A 15,237-nucleotide genomic window follows, 5' to 3' on the forward strand; every position below is an offset into this window, starting at 1 on the left:
TGACTTGAATCTTAACCTATTTTAGCCTCCAGTTTGCTTCGCTTCTTTCATCTTCATTCAACTTCAGCAGCATCTTACGTTTCAGTTACTTTTGGAATCGTATCTTATTATTTTATTTTATTGCCACTTTGTTTTGTTAGTTAGCATCATTTTAGTGTTCTTAGCTTAGCTGTAGGTATTGTGGATTCCATGAGCTTTGTTTGTTGGTTTGGGTACACGTGGCTTTAATTTGATTTGTTTAGGTTAGCTTAAATCATGCCCGGTTCAATTAGCTTAGCTTCAGTTAGCTTTCCTTTTAGTTAGCTCGGTTTTAATTAAAGTTTCTGGTATACTTAAGCTGTAATTTAGTTGTCTTTGCTTACTTATCTGTGACTGAAGGACGACCAACGAAATTTAGTCAAAAGCTAACCTCATTCCTTGGACCTATTCGCTAGCGACTCTCCATCTCGTCCGCTTGTTTTCTCTCCCCTTCTTAGCCTGATTTTCTATATATAGATATATTTATATGGTCACGCTGCAACTTTATACACTCGGAACACACGTTGCGTCGCTCCTGCTTTAGATTTATGCTTTAATTCCTCTTTTAATATTTGAAGGTCTTAAATATGCACACGCCACAACTTTTAATGATGCACTGCAGGTAATGATGTCGCTGCCAACGTGAAGCGATGGAGTCTTATTTTGAATACAGAGCACATTTGTTGGCCACCCGTCACAATTATAACTCAGGATGCGCAACAAGCGGCGGTGTTAATCCATCACAAACGCCTGCGAGTCCCCCGGGAGTCTGGTTGAGTTGACTGTGTTGTTTATTATAAATTCGCAGCAGTGATGTTTTACAGTGCCGGTGCCTTGACAAAAAAGAAGGGGGGAAAAAACAGCCATCATAAAGCTAACACGCTAAAGAAGTGTGCATACTAATGCACTATAAGTTCAAATCCAGCGTGCCTTCACAGTCATTTAGCGGCAATAGCATGCTTTTAACTTAATCCAGTGTTGTTTTTTTTTATGCTTGCTTTGACTACTTTTAAGTCAGAAATTGCACAACAAATGGTGCACTGCATTACAGTACATGGCATCCACGACTTGACTATGTCCCGAGGCCAATGTCAGTTCCTTTCAAATATTTGCATAACCATCTTCATCTTGAAATCGCTAATAACAATAGCACAGTGGCAAAGGTGAAACCAATTACAATAAAAAAAAAAAAAAAGCAACATGCAACTCAAAAATTCAAACGACATTGAAATTTCCTTTTATGTCTGACGTGTCCAAGCTAGCTCTGTGAAGCCAAGCTAGCTCGGTTAGCTCGACAGTTGAGCTCACCGACCGCTGGTCAAATACTTCACACCGGTGCTGTTTTTAATTGAGAAGCCAATAAAGCGATTGTGACAGTTTGATGGACATTTTATCGTTAAACATAAATAATAAATAAATAAATAAATGAATTTAAAAAATTCCCCCCAAATCTTGTTTTATTGTTTTTGCAAAAGAGTGCTACAATAGAATTAATTGTATTTTGTTTGCTTAAAAAAAAAAAAAAAGAAAAAATTAAAACATTAACCTTCATGTAAATAATTAGATTTACGTCACTTACAAAATATGTCCTCAATTCTTTTTTTTGGGGATGATAATTATTCCGCTAAAGCAAGTGTGGGCAAACTACACTTGACATACACCAAGCTAACAATGCCGAAGCGCTCCAGAATCACCTGATCTGCGGAAACATTCACATATCCCCATGTTGATTCAACTCTAAAGCATTGATATTTGCATTTGGTGGATGTATTTGCGGAGGTGTAACTGTACTCGCTGCTGGGTCAAATCCTCTGAAGCGTGCAGGCGGGGAAATCTGTGCAAGAACTATGAATACGAATGATTATCTGCTTCTTCATTAAGTGCCATTGAGACCCTCTGAGCTTGCTGCGTATTATAATAATAATAATAATAATGATCTTAATAATGATGATCATAATCGCTTCCTTTCACAGCAGGAGAACCACACATTCAGCCAGTCAAGCCTCTCAATGTATAATCTGGGATTTACCATATTCTGATCAAATAATCACGTCTTGAATTATGGTGAAGCAGCATGTCGCTCATTAGCAAGGCTATTCTTGCACACCGTTTTCAAGTAAAATGTAAAAAGACCTTTTCAAACAGCGAATCCCTGCAGGACTTATGTTCCCGACCGACCCGCAGTTGGCGAAAATCCACAATAAAGAGACCTTATTATTATTTTTTTAAATATAATTTTACCCTTCCCACACACTTTAAACATATTCAAACGTATTAAAGTAAACTATTTAAAGTATTCCTTCCTGTGTGGCTGTCCTCACTAGAATGTTGGTTCGGAAAGATGATTTCTGGTGTCTCCGACGATGTTTATCGCTTTAATATAGAAATGTGTTTTTGTTTTGTGTCGCAGGTTGTCAGGCAGCAATGTGCCATCGCCCATCGTCAGCAACAAGAACTGGCTGCGGCTGCATTTTGTCACCGACAACAATCATCGGTACCGCGGTTTTAGCGCACACTATCAAGGTTAGTGTTCGTGCTATACTACCACCACCCAAAAAAAAAATGTATGATATGGATCATATTATTTTTATGAATGAGGGGCTGGGGGAAGGTTCTATCATGACGTAAATGACCAAAAGAAAAAAAATACTTCCTGGGTCATGGAATGGAAAATGATTGGAGCTTTCCATTTCTATTCAGTGATTGGGGGGAACTGTTTAGTTGTTTTTCTTTGCTTGACCGTTCATATGCTAGCCGGCATGCTTGGAAATCAAACAATAATTGAAAAGTCATGCTAAGTATTGTAGGCTACTTACAAAATAAAACTAAAGAATAGGTGGACATTTTTATATTTTATGATTTTTTTATTTTATTTTTTTACCACATTTTAATCGATTTCTCCAAAAATGTTCCTCTTCTCAACGCAAATCAACTCAGCCATATTTATAACGCGCTTTAAGACAAAGCGCTGTACATGGAGGAAAAGTCATTCAACAACAAACAAAATAAATTAATAATGAAGACAGTTAAAAGTGCAGAAAGAGAGTCAAAAGCCAAATAAAAAAAAATGCGTTTTCAGATGAGTTTTAAAGATAGGAAGCGAGGAGGCTTGCTTAACATTTAGCGGTAGCTCATTCCAAAGAGAGGGAAAGAGCGACACCACTCAAGAAGCATACACAATTTCTATTCCAATGTAATTCCCGTTTAATCTTCCAAGGTAAACGTATTTTTTTTTTTCCACATGGTACAAACAGTGCATCAGTGGAGACGTCATAAATCCCTCGTTCATATTTACAACCTGCCGCCATCATTGCATTAGATAAGTGCATGATTGATGCTACATGAGCAGCGTTAGCAGTTGGCGGCTAATAAATGACAGATTTATAGTCCTCTGTGGGCATATTCCAAACTATTCCCCCCAACTCCCGTTTTTTTTTTTTAACATGTTACACTCGTGTACCCAGATGGTCTCAATGAAAAGTAATTTATTATCATTTTTTTAATTATAATGATTCCCAATACTCTGCTCTTGTATGGTGTGTTATAAATTTATATGGCACCTCCCATATCTGTCAATTTTTAATTAATTTCTTTCAAACCAGCGGTGGTTCTGTTAAAGATTTTGATTCCAACCAAATTGGTGCATAATGATTTAGTCTATTTTATTTTATTACATTACACTACCTGTAATTTATTGATCTTATTGCATTCATCTTTCAATATATTTGAATGTATTCATATTCTAAATTTCTGGGGCCTTCCTCCCGGTTGACTGACTGACAAGCTGACCGCCTCCCCTGCGGGTCGGCTTAATTGATCCTGATTGATCGCCTAATTCAGTTTTAAAAGGTTAATCAGGGTTGTTAATGAAGGGTTGCAGTTGGAAAAAAAGTTCCTTGATTAATCAGCCGCCGGTTCCCCGACGAGCTAACGAGAGCTGTCAGTCATCCCCACTGCAAAAATATTATGATTATTGATTATAAGGCTTTATACACTCACCGCCACGTTATTAGAGGGAAACATCAAGAGCTTTCTTAATGTGCTTTCCTTGGCGATATTAAACAGCATTGCACTGAAGGTTTTCTGACGAGCACGACACATCCTGTCGCATTTAAACTTCGAGTACCGCAATTAAAAAACATAACATTTTAATCGCTACATAAATTGTCTCACATATACTTAAAAGCCAAGTTGAAACTGCAAACAAACAATTGTTCAGTTACTTGGATATTGCCTAACATTTTGGTCCCGCCATGCTAATAGTAAAGGTTATTTCAGTTTAGCAACACGGCACCAAAACAATTGCAATAATTTTTTTTCCCTTGCCCGGAGAGACAACATGAGCAAATGTACTTTGGCAGGCAGGCGTCGCGTTCCTAAGACGCTCGCTCCGAGACCTCCCAGAGAGGCTTTGGCACTGCCAACTAGGATGGTCAGACTTTCTTTGCGTGACTCTCTCAGTCCGTGTGTGTGTTTGTAAGTGTGTGTGTGTTGAGCCACAGGGGGTCAGCCAATTGGCTCGCATATTCATCTAATTGGGCCTCCGCTCCCCAAATTGTGAATCGGTGAATTAGACAAGAGCGGGGAAACGGTGACATTCAGCCAGCCTAGCTTGGCTTTGTCTTAATATTTGCCCTGCTGTTGTCAACTAGTGTCTAATGAGCATATGTGTGCATGTGGGAGTGTGATAGATGGTTTGTGCGGTGTGTCGAATAGCTCGCAGCCAAAGGGGCCATCATTCGAAAGAGTGTTAGTCTACTTGTCGCATTCGATGCTTAATTGATGGGTGGACATTGCGCAAAAAATGTTTGCCCACTGGTCACAATAATAATTATTTTTAAATATTTTATTATTATTTTGTTTGGTCATTTGATGTGATCTAAAAAATATAAGTACAACAAAATATGTATAAAATACATAAAATAATAATAAGAACAGGGTGATGCATGTATTAAATTTGATTATATGATTGTGATGGATATATGTATTTTTTTTTCCAGTCATAAATAAAGTAATAGCCCTCAGGATCATGCAGTGCACCTTGTACAGTCACCATTACATCACCAGACACAAATAAGCAAAGCGAATAATGTGCTCTTAGGCCTTGGCCTTGTCAATTATGATTCCATCTATAAGGCTCAACTCCTTTTGAATAATAGCCTCCATTCAGACAGCTTTAATAATGCGCGGCACGGGGGTCCTTGACACACATGTCACATGCTACCGAAGGCGTGGAGCGTGGAGTAGGTTACATGTGGTGCTTAGATGTCCTTCGGCCTGGGGTGGGCATGTGTCACACTGGTGAAAGCTCGAAAGCAGGTGCCACTGGTCATGGGGAAGAAATTAAAGCAGCGGGCCAGGATTGCTTTTATTTTAATTTAGGTTATTATTATTATTATTATTATTATTATTATTATTGTTATTGTTGTTGTTGTTGTTGCTGTTGCTGTTATTATTTATTATTTATTATTTATTATTTATTATTTATTATTTATTATTTATTATTTATTATTTATTATTTATTATTTATTATTATTTATTATTATTATTATGAGAGACATGCATTTGAGAAAAAAATGAGTAAAAAAAAGTAATCAGTTTACATAATACTTGGTGCTTACATTTTGATAAATAGCATGAAATAAATTCATAAAAAAAAAAAAAAATGTGTTTAGCCCTTTGCAGTTGACATGGCAAGAGAGATGTCCAGGCAGATCCATGAATCGAGCAGAACATTAAAGGAGCCTACTTTTTACATCTCCCCATGTCACCAATATGATTTCAAAGTTCTTTTCATGTGGGTGATTTCTTACTTATTGTTGCTTTAAAACAATTATTGTTGCCTTGCTTGGATGTTCGTGTATTAGAATTTGAGTCCTCAGGGCAATTACACAGAGGGAGGGGAAAAAAAAAGCTATCAAGCGTGGATTAATTACGGCACAGGTTTGATCTTTTATTCATGTACGAAGCACATCCAAGCAAATGCACCATCGACTGTGTATGAAGATGCATTATTTGCTGTGGCGGCGGCTGCGGCTCTTACACATTCCCATCGGTAAAGGGAATAAAGGGACATGAATTCCATTAAAGCCGGAATAGCAGCACGCTGCTGGAAGTTGTCAACAGGCTCGCAATAATAAATGGTGACACCAATTTTACAGTTCAGGTTCCCTCGAAATAGGTCAACTTCTGTCATTACCGCTGGCCGGAGTTATTTGTACTAGTGGAGCAAGTGGCTGAGTCACACATGTCAGTGAACTTTAGAGGCTCCAGGAACTGCTTGTTGTATGTGCAAAAATACAATTGAGGCCGGTTATTTTTGGGAACCTTTCTCTGGAGTCAGGCGGTCTTGGTTAGAGATACTGTATAAATTCCGGCTAGAACATTATCCCAACCCGGCAACTGTGAGTACTACAAACAAAACTGTTTGGCATATTTAAATCCAAGGACAAAGTCTTTAGAATTTCAAGTCTTTGGAGTTCTTATGCTTGCTTTCTGATTACAAGACCTGGACTTAAACCGGCAGTCTGAATCATATCGTGGACCTAGTTTTTGGTATTCCAAAGTTGTTAAGGTTCTTTAGTTTTCAGTCTTGCTTCATGGTTACAAACCTTAGGCTGGACTCATGTGGTACACAGTACCTTGACAGAAGTCATTTGGAGTAATAGAGTCCCTCAGCCAGAGTGTTTGACTCTAGGAATTTCCATCCACGGAAAAAAAGTGTTAAAAAGTTATAGTGTTTTATGAGATGTAGAATGGACCCCTTTGGTAGCAAGTTCGTGAGGAGAATCCTCTGGTACCTTGAGTTTGGCCCTCCGATCATTTATCCCCTTGTATTAAGGCTTTTGAGTCCTCTGTAATCACATTCTTTAGACCTGGACCTGCACCAGTAACCTGAGACCTAGACAGAACTCATTTTGGCAAGTATTTTGCTTTCTAGGCATATCCATCCATTGACCAGGTTTTTACAGTCCTGGTGCACCCAATCTCACTTAATGGCTCTGAAATATTGACCTAAACCTTTGATGTAGAATTTACTTCTTTTCTTACCTCGTCCCTAAGGATAATACTTGCGTATCGAGACTGCATGTGGACTTAGGCAGAAAAACTTTGGCGCAGGACTGTGGGTAAATGACACACTCCAGTCAATGGGAGGATATGCACCTACCAAAAATTCGGATCAGCTTTTCTGACTTAAGCATGTGAGATAAAATGCCTCGAAGTCAAGACATCGGAGGCTGAGCAAGGGAACTGATGGAGTCACTGAACCAGATTGTTTGGCCTTCTACATATGTACATTAAGTGACAGCGTTTTGATTGTCCTGTTGCTGCCAATGTAGATTTCTGACTTAGACATTGACTTGATATCGCCGAAAAAACTTTATGGAAGCTGCTATGCACTTGTGCAAGTTCAAAAGTAAAAATCTATTATTTGGTCCATGTTCTACAACTTTAACGTGAATTTCAATGTGAAGGTTTAACAATCCCAGCGGAACTAAAAACTTGGGTGCGATTCCGGCAATATTCTCGTTCTACCTATAAATGCGCCCACTTTTAAAAGTACCAACTTTCACCTCCCTAAAATCCACCATGTCTAAACCCGTTAGGTGGACTTAAAAAGACGGCATGCTTATGCGCATTCAAACGCAAACGTGGCATGCCGTTCGACGCAAACACATGGGGGGTGGATCTGAAAAAATAAATAACTGAGGTCTTTTGAGGATGTAGGAAGGATGCTGTAGTACGCTTGTGGTTATACAGTGCGCCGTGCTAAACACGACAACGTAATGCTATCTTAGCAGAGTCATCAACATGTTTACACAAAGCTGCTTTGTTCGAGAAATCCTCAAACGTGTATTTACACCACTTTTCTTCTCCCGTCGTGCGATTTTTAAGTGCGAGGTGCGAACAATCGCGTTTCCTACCTGAAGGCGAGAGCCACCAATCACGCCGTCCCTCCGCATGACCTATTCATGAGTTTCTGTGTCTGCGGGGTGTTGCGAGCGGCTCTTAATGAACAGACGACAGCGCAATCCTTCAGCCCGCCACCATGGCAACCATCCACTACGACCATCAGTCAAAAAAATAAATAAATGACAGAAAAACGGCGAGTACTGAAACATTATTCAAAGGTGCACTGTACACCCTCGAGGGGGAATGTCGCCGAATTGCATATTGTTGAATGCACCGTGTGTGCCTTTATTATGAGGGAGGAATGAGCGGATTCCATTTTGGATTTGGACCCTGACACTATCCTATCAAATAAGCAACTGAGAACTGGAATGGCCTGACCCCATTTTTCAGTTAATTACATAGAGAAATGAAAAAAAATAAAATTTCAGATTTAAATCAGTTTAAATTACATTTCTGGTCGATTTTTTTTTTTTTTACAAAAATCCATTATTGAAATAATTGTACTATACATGACTGTTACTTATCATCTTTCAAATGATAGTTTTGACAAATGTTCGTACTTTTAAAGAGTTATCGAGGTGAGATCCCTGAAACTTTCAATCCCTCTCCTGCAAAATAACAAAAATTGATTTCCCACACAATTTTGGTTCATATTAACTGGAATATAATTAACTCTTGTCCTTAACCGTGGCAGCTCGTATTTACCATCCTCCCGTGGTTAGAATATTAGAACATACTCTAAGCCCAAATGTTGTGAGTTACTAAATAGTGCATGTTGGTGTCTGCCTAAATAAGCTCCTCAGAGAATGCCGTGATATAATCATAAAAGCTCTGTGTTGTTAAAATGTGACTCCCCCCCCAAATAAAATGGTTTCATCCCTCTGGGTGTCTGCTTGCTATTACGCTTGTCTAATGTGTTCTATTAATAAGTAAAAATCCACCTAAATTGTCCTTAAAAAGCACCAAGCTAATATTAGACCGCGGGAGAGCTTCTTCTTGGTAAATATCTCGACGAGTCTCGTATGAAAAAGTGACGTTTACTCTAATTCAATCCAGATTTTTGTTCATTCCTTTGTTTTAAATCAAACACTTGAGGCGATAAATGTGGCTTAGTTCAATACATCTGGCCCTCCATCTGCCGCGAGAACATCACCGAGGGGGATGTTTAACTTTGATGCATATTTGCGCGGGTTTTAAGAAGCACACCTCAACACAACCGATGAATTAGCGCAGGTGGATACAAATTTGACAACTTTGGACATTTTGGCACAGATCTTACCATACCGTATTTCATGTCTCACCGAAATGTACAAATATTCACTCTTGAGTACTTTTGATATATACAGTTTTAGTTCACACAATTACCGTTAACTCATTTAATCCCAGCCATTTACACGAGAGGAAGCCCCCTCAATCCCAGCGTTTTTCTGGATTTGGACTGATTTTGCGAGGCCTGCCTCCCAAAGACGTATAAATACGTCTTTGGGAGGCAGGGTCTACATTTTTGAAAAGGTATATGTATGTGTTATGAATTGAATGATTAATTGTGAACAAAGATATTATCTTTCTGACACATGATGATTCGCAAAAAAATATATATATATAATCATAAAAATAATAATATAGTCGTTAAAAATAACAAAATAATTAAATGCTTATGTCACATACTTCATTGGTGCATCATGCAATTGATTCGTGTGACTGATTTAATCATAAGATTGTGTTTTAACTTTTATCGTACAGTCCAGTATCTTCGCGTTGAAATTTTTTGGCATCGGGTTTACCCGACAAACTCGGCTGGTCCCCCAAGAGTCAGGAAAGATTGTTGTGTTCTGACTCATCTCATCAAAACTGCAATATGTGAAAGTCTGGCGGCAGGACACCTTGACATGAAATTGATGTTTATTTCTTGATTTTTGTTGCCTCTCATTGTCTGCTTAGCATGCCGCTCTTTCCACTCTCAGAATCGCGAGTGGAGAAGAATCGCTCTCCCCCCCCCTGCCCTCTCATTCCTCGCTTGTCTCTTGCTTTTTTTATTATGATTCTTATTCGCACCTCCTTATCCAGTCTGTTCTGATTTCTTTCTTCTCTCTCTGTGTTTTGTTCTCTTCTGCAGTGAAGCGCTCAGTTGATTTTAAGTCGCGGGGCGTTAAATTGTTCCCTGGCAAAGACTCCGGCGGCAAGTTTTCAATCTGTGAGTTCCCATCTTAATGTCACTGTGGCTAATGAACTAACGTGTGCTGATGGCCTTGCTTTTTTTTTTTAATTATTTTTTTCATGTTTCTTTCTTGCTTTTGCCTGCTCTTTAAAAAATAGAAAGAAAACAGCTTTTCAACACTTTAGTGCCTCAGTTGAATTCAATTTAATGTGGCTTATCTGAACCCTATTTTGCTGAAGCACAAATGTTTTGAAGAGTGACTAATTTTACCCGAAGTAATGTTTTGTTCCTCGTGTATGGATTTGAGTTGACTGTGTCTCCGTTGATGCATGTCTTCTTTTTAATCATGAGCATGATCAATTTTTCGCTTCTTATGATTTATTCACACCATTCCACCTGCTATTTGTGAGCCATAAATGGCAAAAATGGCACAAATTGACACCCCCACTCCAATAAAGTTTTCCAATTGCCTGTAATTCCGCAACATGCTCGACTTTAGACAGGGCTCTGGAAAGCCCTTCATCAAGCTCCTCCTCTCACTGAACAAATTAGTTAGTCAGGCTCCACTCAACCCTATTAATTTAATGGCATAAAATAAGCAGTTCAGATAATGAATGCTATGGAACTTTTGGATGTGCCTTGCACATTTATTGGACTGGAAACTTTGCATTTGAAGTAAGCTATAGATAGGAAGTTATAATTGTTGTGTTATAGTCTTCTTTGGGGTTTGTTATTATTTAGAAATAATTTACAGCAGTATAATTCACAAATATAGAGAAATATTTTGGTGGGGAGGCCTTGGTCACTTTTGGGTAGGGTGGCCAGCCCTTCGGGGGGGTTATGGGGACCTTTTATTTGGTGCTCCGCCCCTGGCACTAAGCCACCAATAATTAGATAAAAAGAAAAAAGATTATATAAAATAAAAAGATCAAAGAATAAGGAACAGCAATACATTAGGTGCAGTTGTGTTTTCTTGCACTCATTTTATTTGTACAAAAACTGGAAAAATAAAATGCCAATTATCCATACACTGTTTTCAGGTTTTCTTTTGATCTGACTTTAAATAAATCCCGCCCACTGCTTGGGCTAATTTTATAAGTAGCAGGGCATTTTTTGTTCAATGCAAGGACAAAGCCATTTGGACACTTAAAAAATAGCATGACATTATTTTCTTTTTCTTTTTTTTTTTTAGTTTGCGAGGTCCCGGTCATTGAAGCTGTCAGCGACCACTTTAATCGCACATGCGTTAGAGTGCTTTCACACGATTTCTTCTTCCGCTCCCTCCCTGCTCTCTTCCAAAGACATGCTGTTTTCAGACATATTTTTGCATGTAACCATGACGACGCGCGCTATTATTTTTGCCCTTTCACTTCGGCGACACTCATTTCGAGTTTCCGTGGTCATGCGTGGAGAGTGGCAGCGAGTGACACTCTTCCAAGGACGTGCCCATCATTCCAGATGCATGAATAGCGCAACAAGAGTATGCTCGACAGCGCTTTTTTCCTCCTAATTGGATTCGGAGTCCCATTGTGATCTATTTCTCTGAAAGCAGAACATTGTCATCTGAATGTAATATATTGAGCAATGGACTTATAGAAATAAGCACAGAAAACAACACTGTATTTCTGCAAATAGCGGCCTAGGGCAACGATTTACTCAACTGCAGGTGGACGGAAGCCTCCATTAGTGGCGATGCATCTATTTGCACAATATTATGAGTATGCGGCAGTTTATCTCGAGTGACAGTGGATTTTAAAACGAAATCAAAAGGACCATTATGGAGAAGTGAAACGCAACCATGTGGTCTCGATTGCTAGTTGTCATGACATAAGGTAAGATCATTGTTGCGTCAAGAACTTATTTAGAACGTGCGCTCAAGTCTCCACACTTTAATTCCTCGTCAAAGTCGCTGCTGTTTTGGTTAGCGATACTATTAAAAAAATGCTCAGCAATCTTTGCGCGGATTTTAACGTCCATTAGCTGTGATGATTACAGTTACTAATTATTAGTCACACAATTGGAACATTTGCAAATAAAAAAATAAATAAATAAATTTGAGAAAATTATTTATTACTTTCCCATTTTTTTTCATCCATTCAGTGTGGTACATCACTGTCTTTTTAGAGCTTTTAAAAGCCCCAAGCTTCGGGTGATTAAAAAGCATGCTTTATCGTTACAACAGTCCCTAAATGTAGTTTAAAATATGTAAGTTAGTTTGAATAATTTTTCGGACCCTCAGGTGACATCTTACAGATCCCCACGGGCCCGGGAACCCCAGTTTGTTAAGCATAGCTTCCGATGGTGCTCCTGTAACTAATATTGCATCCGATGCTGCTCGAGTCAGTCAGCACAGACGCGAGTCGCGTTCCTAACAGTTTGTCTAGTCTCACTTCCACAGATGGCGCTGCCGTGCTCTGTTCAGATGTTAATTTTCTCCTTTCTGACTAGTTTAGCAACCAAAGTGAGCATGCACGCGTGTCGGACGCAACCCACGCATTTACGTTGATGTACGCGTGTGCCTCTGTGACGCGCCTACAAGTTGCTCCCTCTGGGGTGCGCCGTTCGAATAGTCCAGATGGTCAAATTAGCCGCTCCAGCAAAGCAACAAACCAGCCCGTTGGCGAAACAACACACACGCATCCATCGCCACCTGCTGAGTGTACACTGACGCGTTTGTTTGCTGGCCACACCACCACAGATATCAACGAAACAAAGAAATGCCGGCTTGTAATGGTAATGTCAATGTCACAATGCGAAGCATTTGGAACACGAACCGTGCATCCGCCAAATTAGCAGGATCGTCGCCATGCCAACACAAAGTGGAGCTGATTGGAATATCATTAGTATGGCAGATAATTAGCGAAATGGCAAACTTTCAGACATACTGGAATGTCAATTGTTAACCACTGAATTAATTTAGTCAGTACTGTATGTTCATGTGCCATGAGGTGGGAAAAACTTAAGTAACTGTCATGTCAGGGGATTATTTTGAATTGAGAACTAATTAAAACTGTTGGTTTCTGGCAACTTTTTTTTTTTTCCAAGCTTTGAGTGTTGAGTGTAGGTCAAGTACAAAACAGTCATGCTGTTAATTTACCGTGACTGTTTTTCGTGGAGATACATTTGCTGAACAAATTATGCATTTGCATGTCACGGACATAGAAAAAACAGTGTATTGAAAAAATGGTTTCAATTGGCCACAAATACCACAATCTGAGATCCACAAAAGTTTTGTATACTTTCAAAGTCATCTTCCAACATTACCCTTTAAATAAATATATAAATATTATATATAATCTGATTTAGGAAAAAACAATGCTCTGTAGGTGACTCTCCATGAGAACCCAGGCTAATTTTGACTCCTACAGAACTTGCCCTCACGTCAAGATGTATCATTTTAACAAACGTCTTTGGACCAATTACTGTACGACTTTCCTTTTAAGACAAGTGCAATGGCACTTGAGCTTGAGGTTTCAGAAAGAACACACAAAAAAAAACAGCTGAAACTGCGGTCGGTTCCACGGGTGAATTTGTAAATGGTCAACCTCGATCTTGGTCCACATTGACTCCCGATCAAACACTTGACAATCGCGCCATTTGTAACCTTTAAAGGTAGCATGTTGGTCCCGTCGTTAACCAAAAACCTGTAATAATCTGTAAATAATTTGGCCAAAGACACTTAATTGGAATTAGGCTCTGCAGTGAAAGGAAAGAATTATGGACAGGAATAAGCGGGTTAAACCATGAGATACAGCAAGACTGGCACGAAAGAACTCCAGGTATGATGCTAATTCTTTGAAACCAACGCCGACTCATCGTGACAGACACTTCAAAGAGAACAAAACTCACCGTCGTCGCTCAAACGGAGACAACACAACAAACAGACACGACACCACCGTCGCCCTCGGCCTCTCGTTGCGCCGCCGCCACGTTTGCCTCCGCTCGTTGGAATCACCGTCGCCACCTGGCAGCTACGTCTCATCGGGTCGGCAGTAAAACGCCATATATTGTGTTTGTTCGGTTTTTAGAAGTTGGAAAAATCTAACCGACATCGACGCCGGGTTCACTTTGACGGACCCCATGCGTCGCCAGGAAGTTTCGCCGAGTGAAGTCGCTCGAAGCGCGTTTCGTTCCAAAGCTGCGGGGTACCACGAAACAGGACTTAATCTGATGTCAAAGAATAATTCCATGGATAATAATAATATAATAATGGAATGCATAACACCATGACTAATTCATCTTTAGTTCAATGCTAACCTATTTTAGCAGCCTCATTAGGTATTATTTTCAACAAGTAAAGTTATTTGTATGATCTTCAAGTGTTTAATTAGGCCGACTTCTTTCCTTCCCAACATTTTTGGAACGCTCCTGAAGGGAGAACGTCTGTTGGCGTTCTATCGCGCAAAAACAACACGCCATGGGGTTGTTACTTATTCACACAATATTCCAAAGGTTTAAGAATGGAAATAAAACAAATGTCGCACTTTTATCTCTCATTCTTGCCTTGACACGGAGATCGTATTCTCCAGGCAGACGACTGTTTTTGTTGAATCTTTAAGGATTTTTTTTTTGTTTTGTTTAATTTTTCAGCGCTAAACTACCTGTTGGTGTACTTTGTGGGTTACTTTTTAGTTTTTAGGCCGTGTTAGTTTTGATTCATGGCACTATTGTAGTCAAGTAGAATTCGAGCTCGTCCTCAGCCAAGTCTGAAAAACGAGGGAGCAGCTACTTCTGTCCTGTATTTCTGTTATTTTAGACTCACATTGACCGGGTAGGTTTAATTACAAAACACAAAGACTATTTTTGAATTGAATTGGTCAAAAAACCCCAAGGATAACAAAAAAATAAAAAAGAATATAGAACACACTGCACTTCACCACAATTGCAATCTGAGGGCAGTCCTACCACAGGCGTAAGAGACTCATCCTGCCCTCTATTGCGAGGTATGCTAGCATGGCATTGTGTTGCCATGGCGACTAGTGGTAGCGAGTGACTCCCTGTGCTCAAGCGAGTAGGTTAGTTTCAACGTGTTTCATTTGTGAAATGGGAAAATAGTGGATCTTAGCCCAGTGACGCAACCAAGTCATGGTTGGAGAAACCATTTTAAGGGGCGGCTATTATGTAAATTAGCCCCACTATGACATCAC

General features: G+C 39.4%; 1 protein-coding gene across 1 annotated transcript in view; it reads left to right on the top strand.

The window, feature by feature from the left end:
- Positions 1–15,237, top strand: part of csmd3b (CUB and Sushi multiple domains 3b) — a 203,645-nt gene that overhangs the window by 104,915 nt on the left and 83,493 nt on the right. The window contains 2 exon segments of the mRNA XM_088318195.1: positions 2,429–2,541; positions 10,049–10,126. Coding sequence (XP_088174321.1) covers positions 2,429–2,541; positions 10,049–10,126 — 191 coding nt within the window.

This window comes from Idiotropiscis lumnitzeri, chromosome 16, assembly GCF_059441095.1.
Source record: "Idiotropiscis lumnitzeri isolate Australia: NSW breed Sydney's pygmy pipehorse chromosome 16, RoL_Ilum_1.0, whole genome shotgun sequence".
Lineage (NCBI taxonomy): Eukaryota > Metazoa > Chordata > Actinopteri > Syngnathiformes > Syngnathidae > Idiotropiscis > Idiotropiscis lumnitzeri.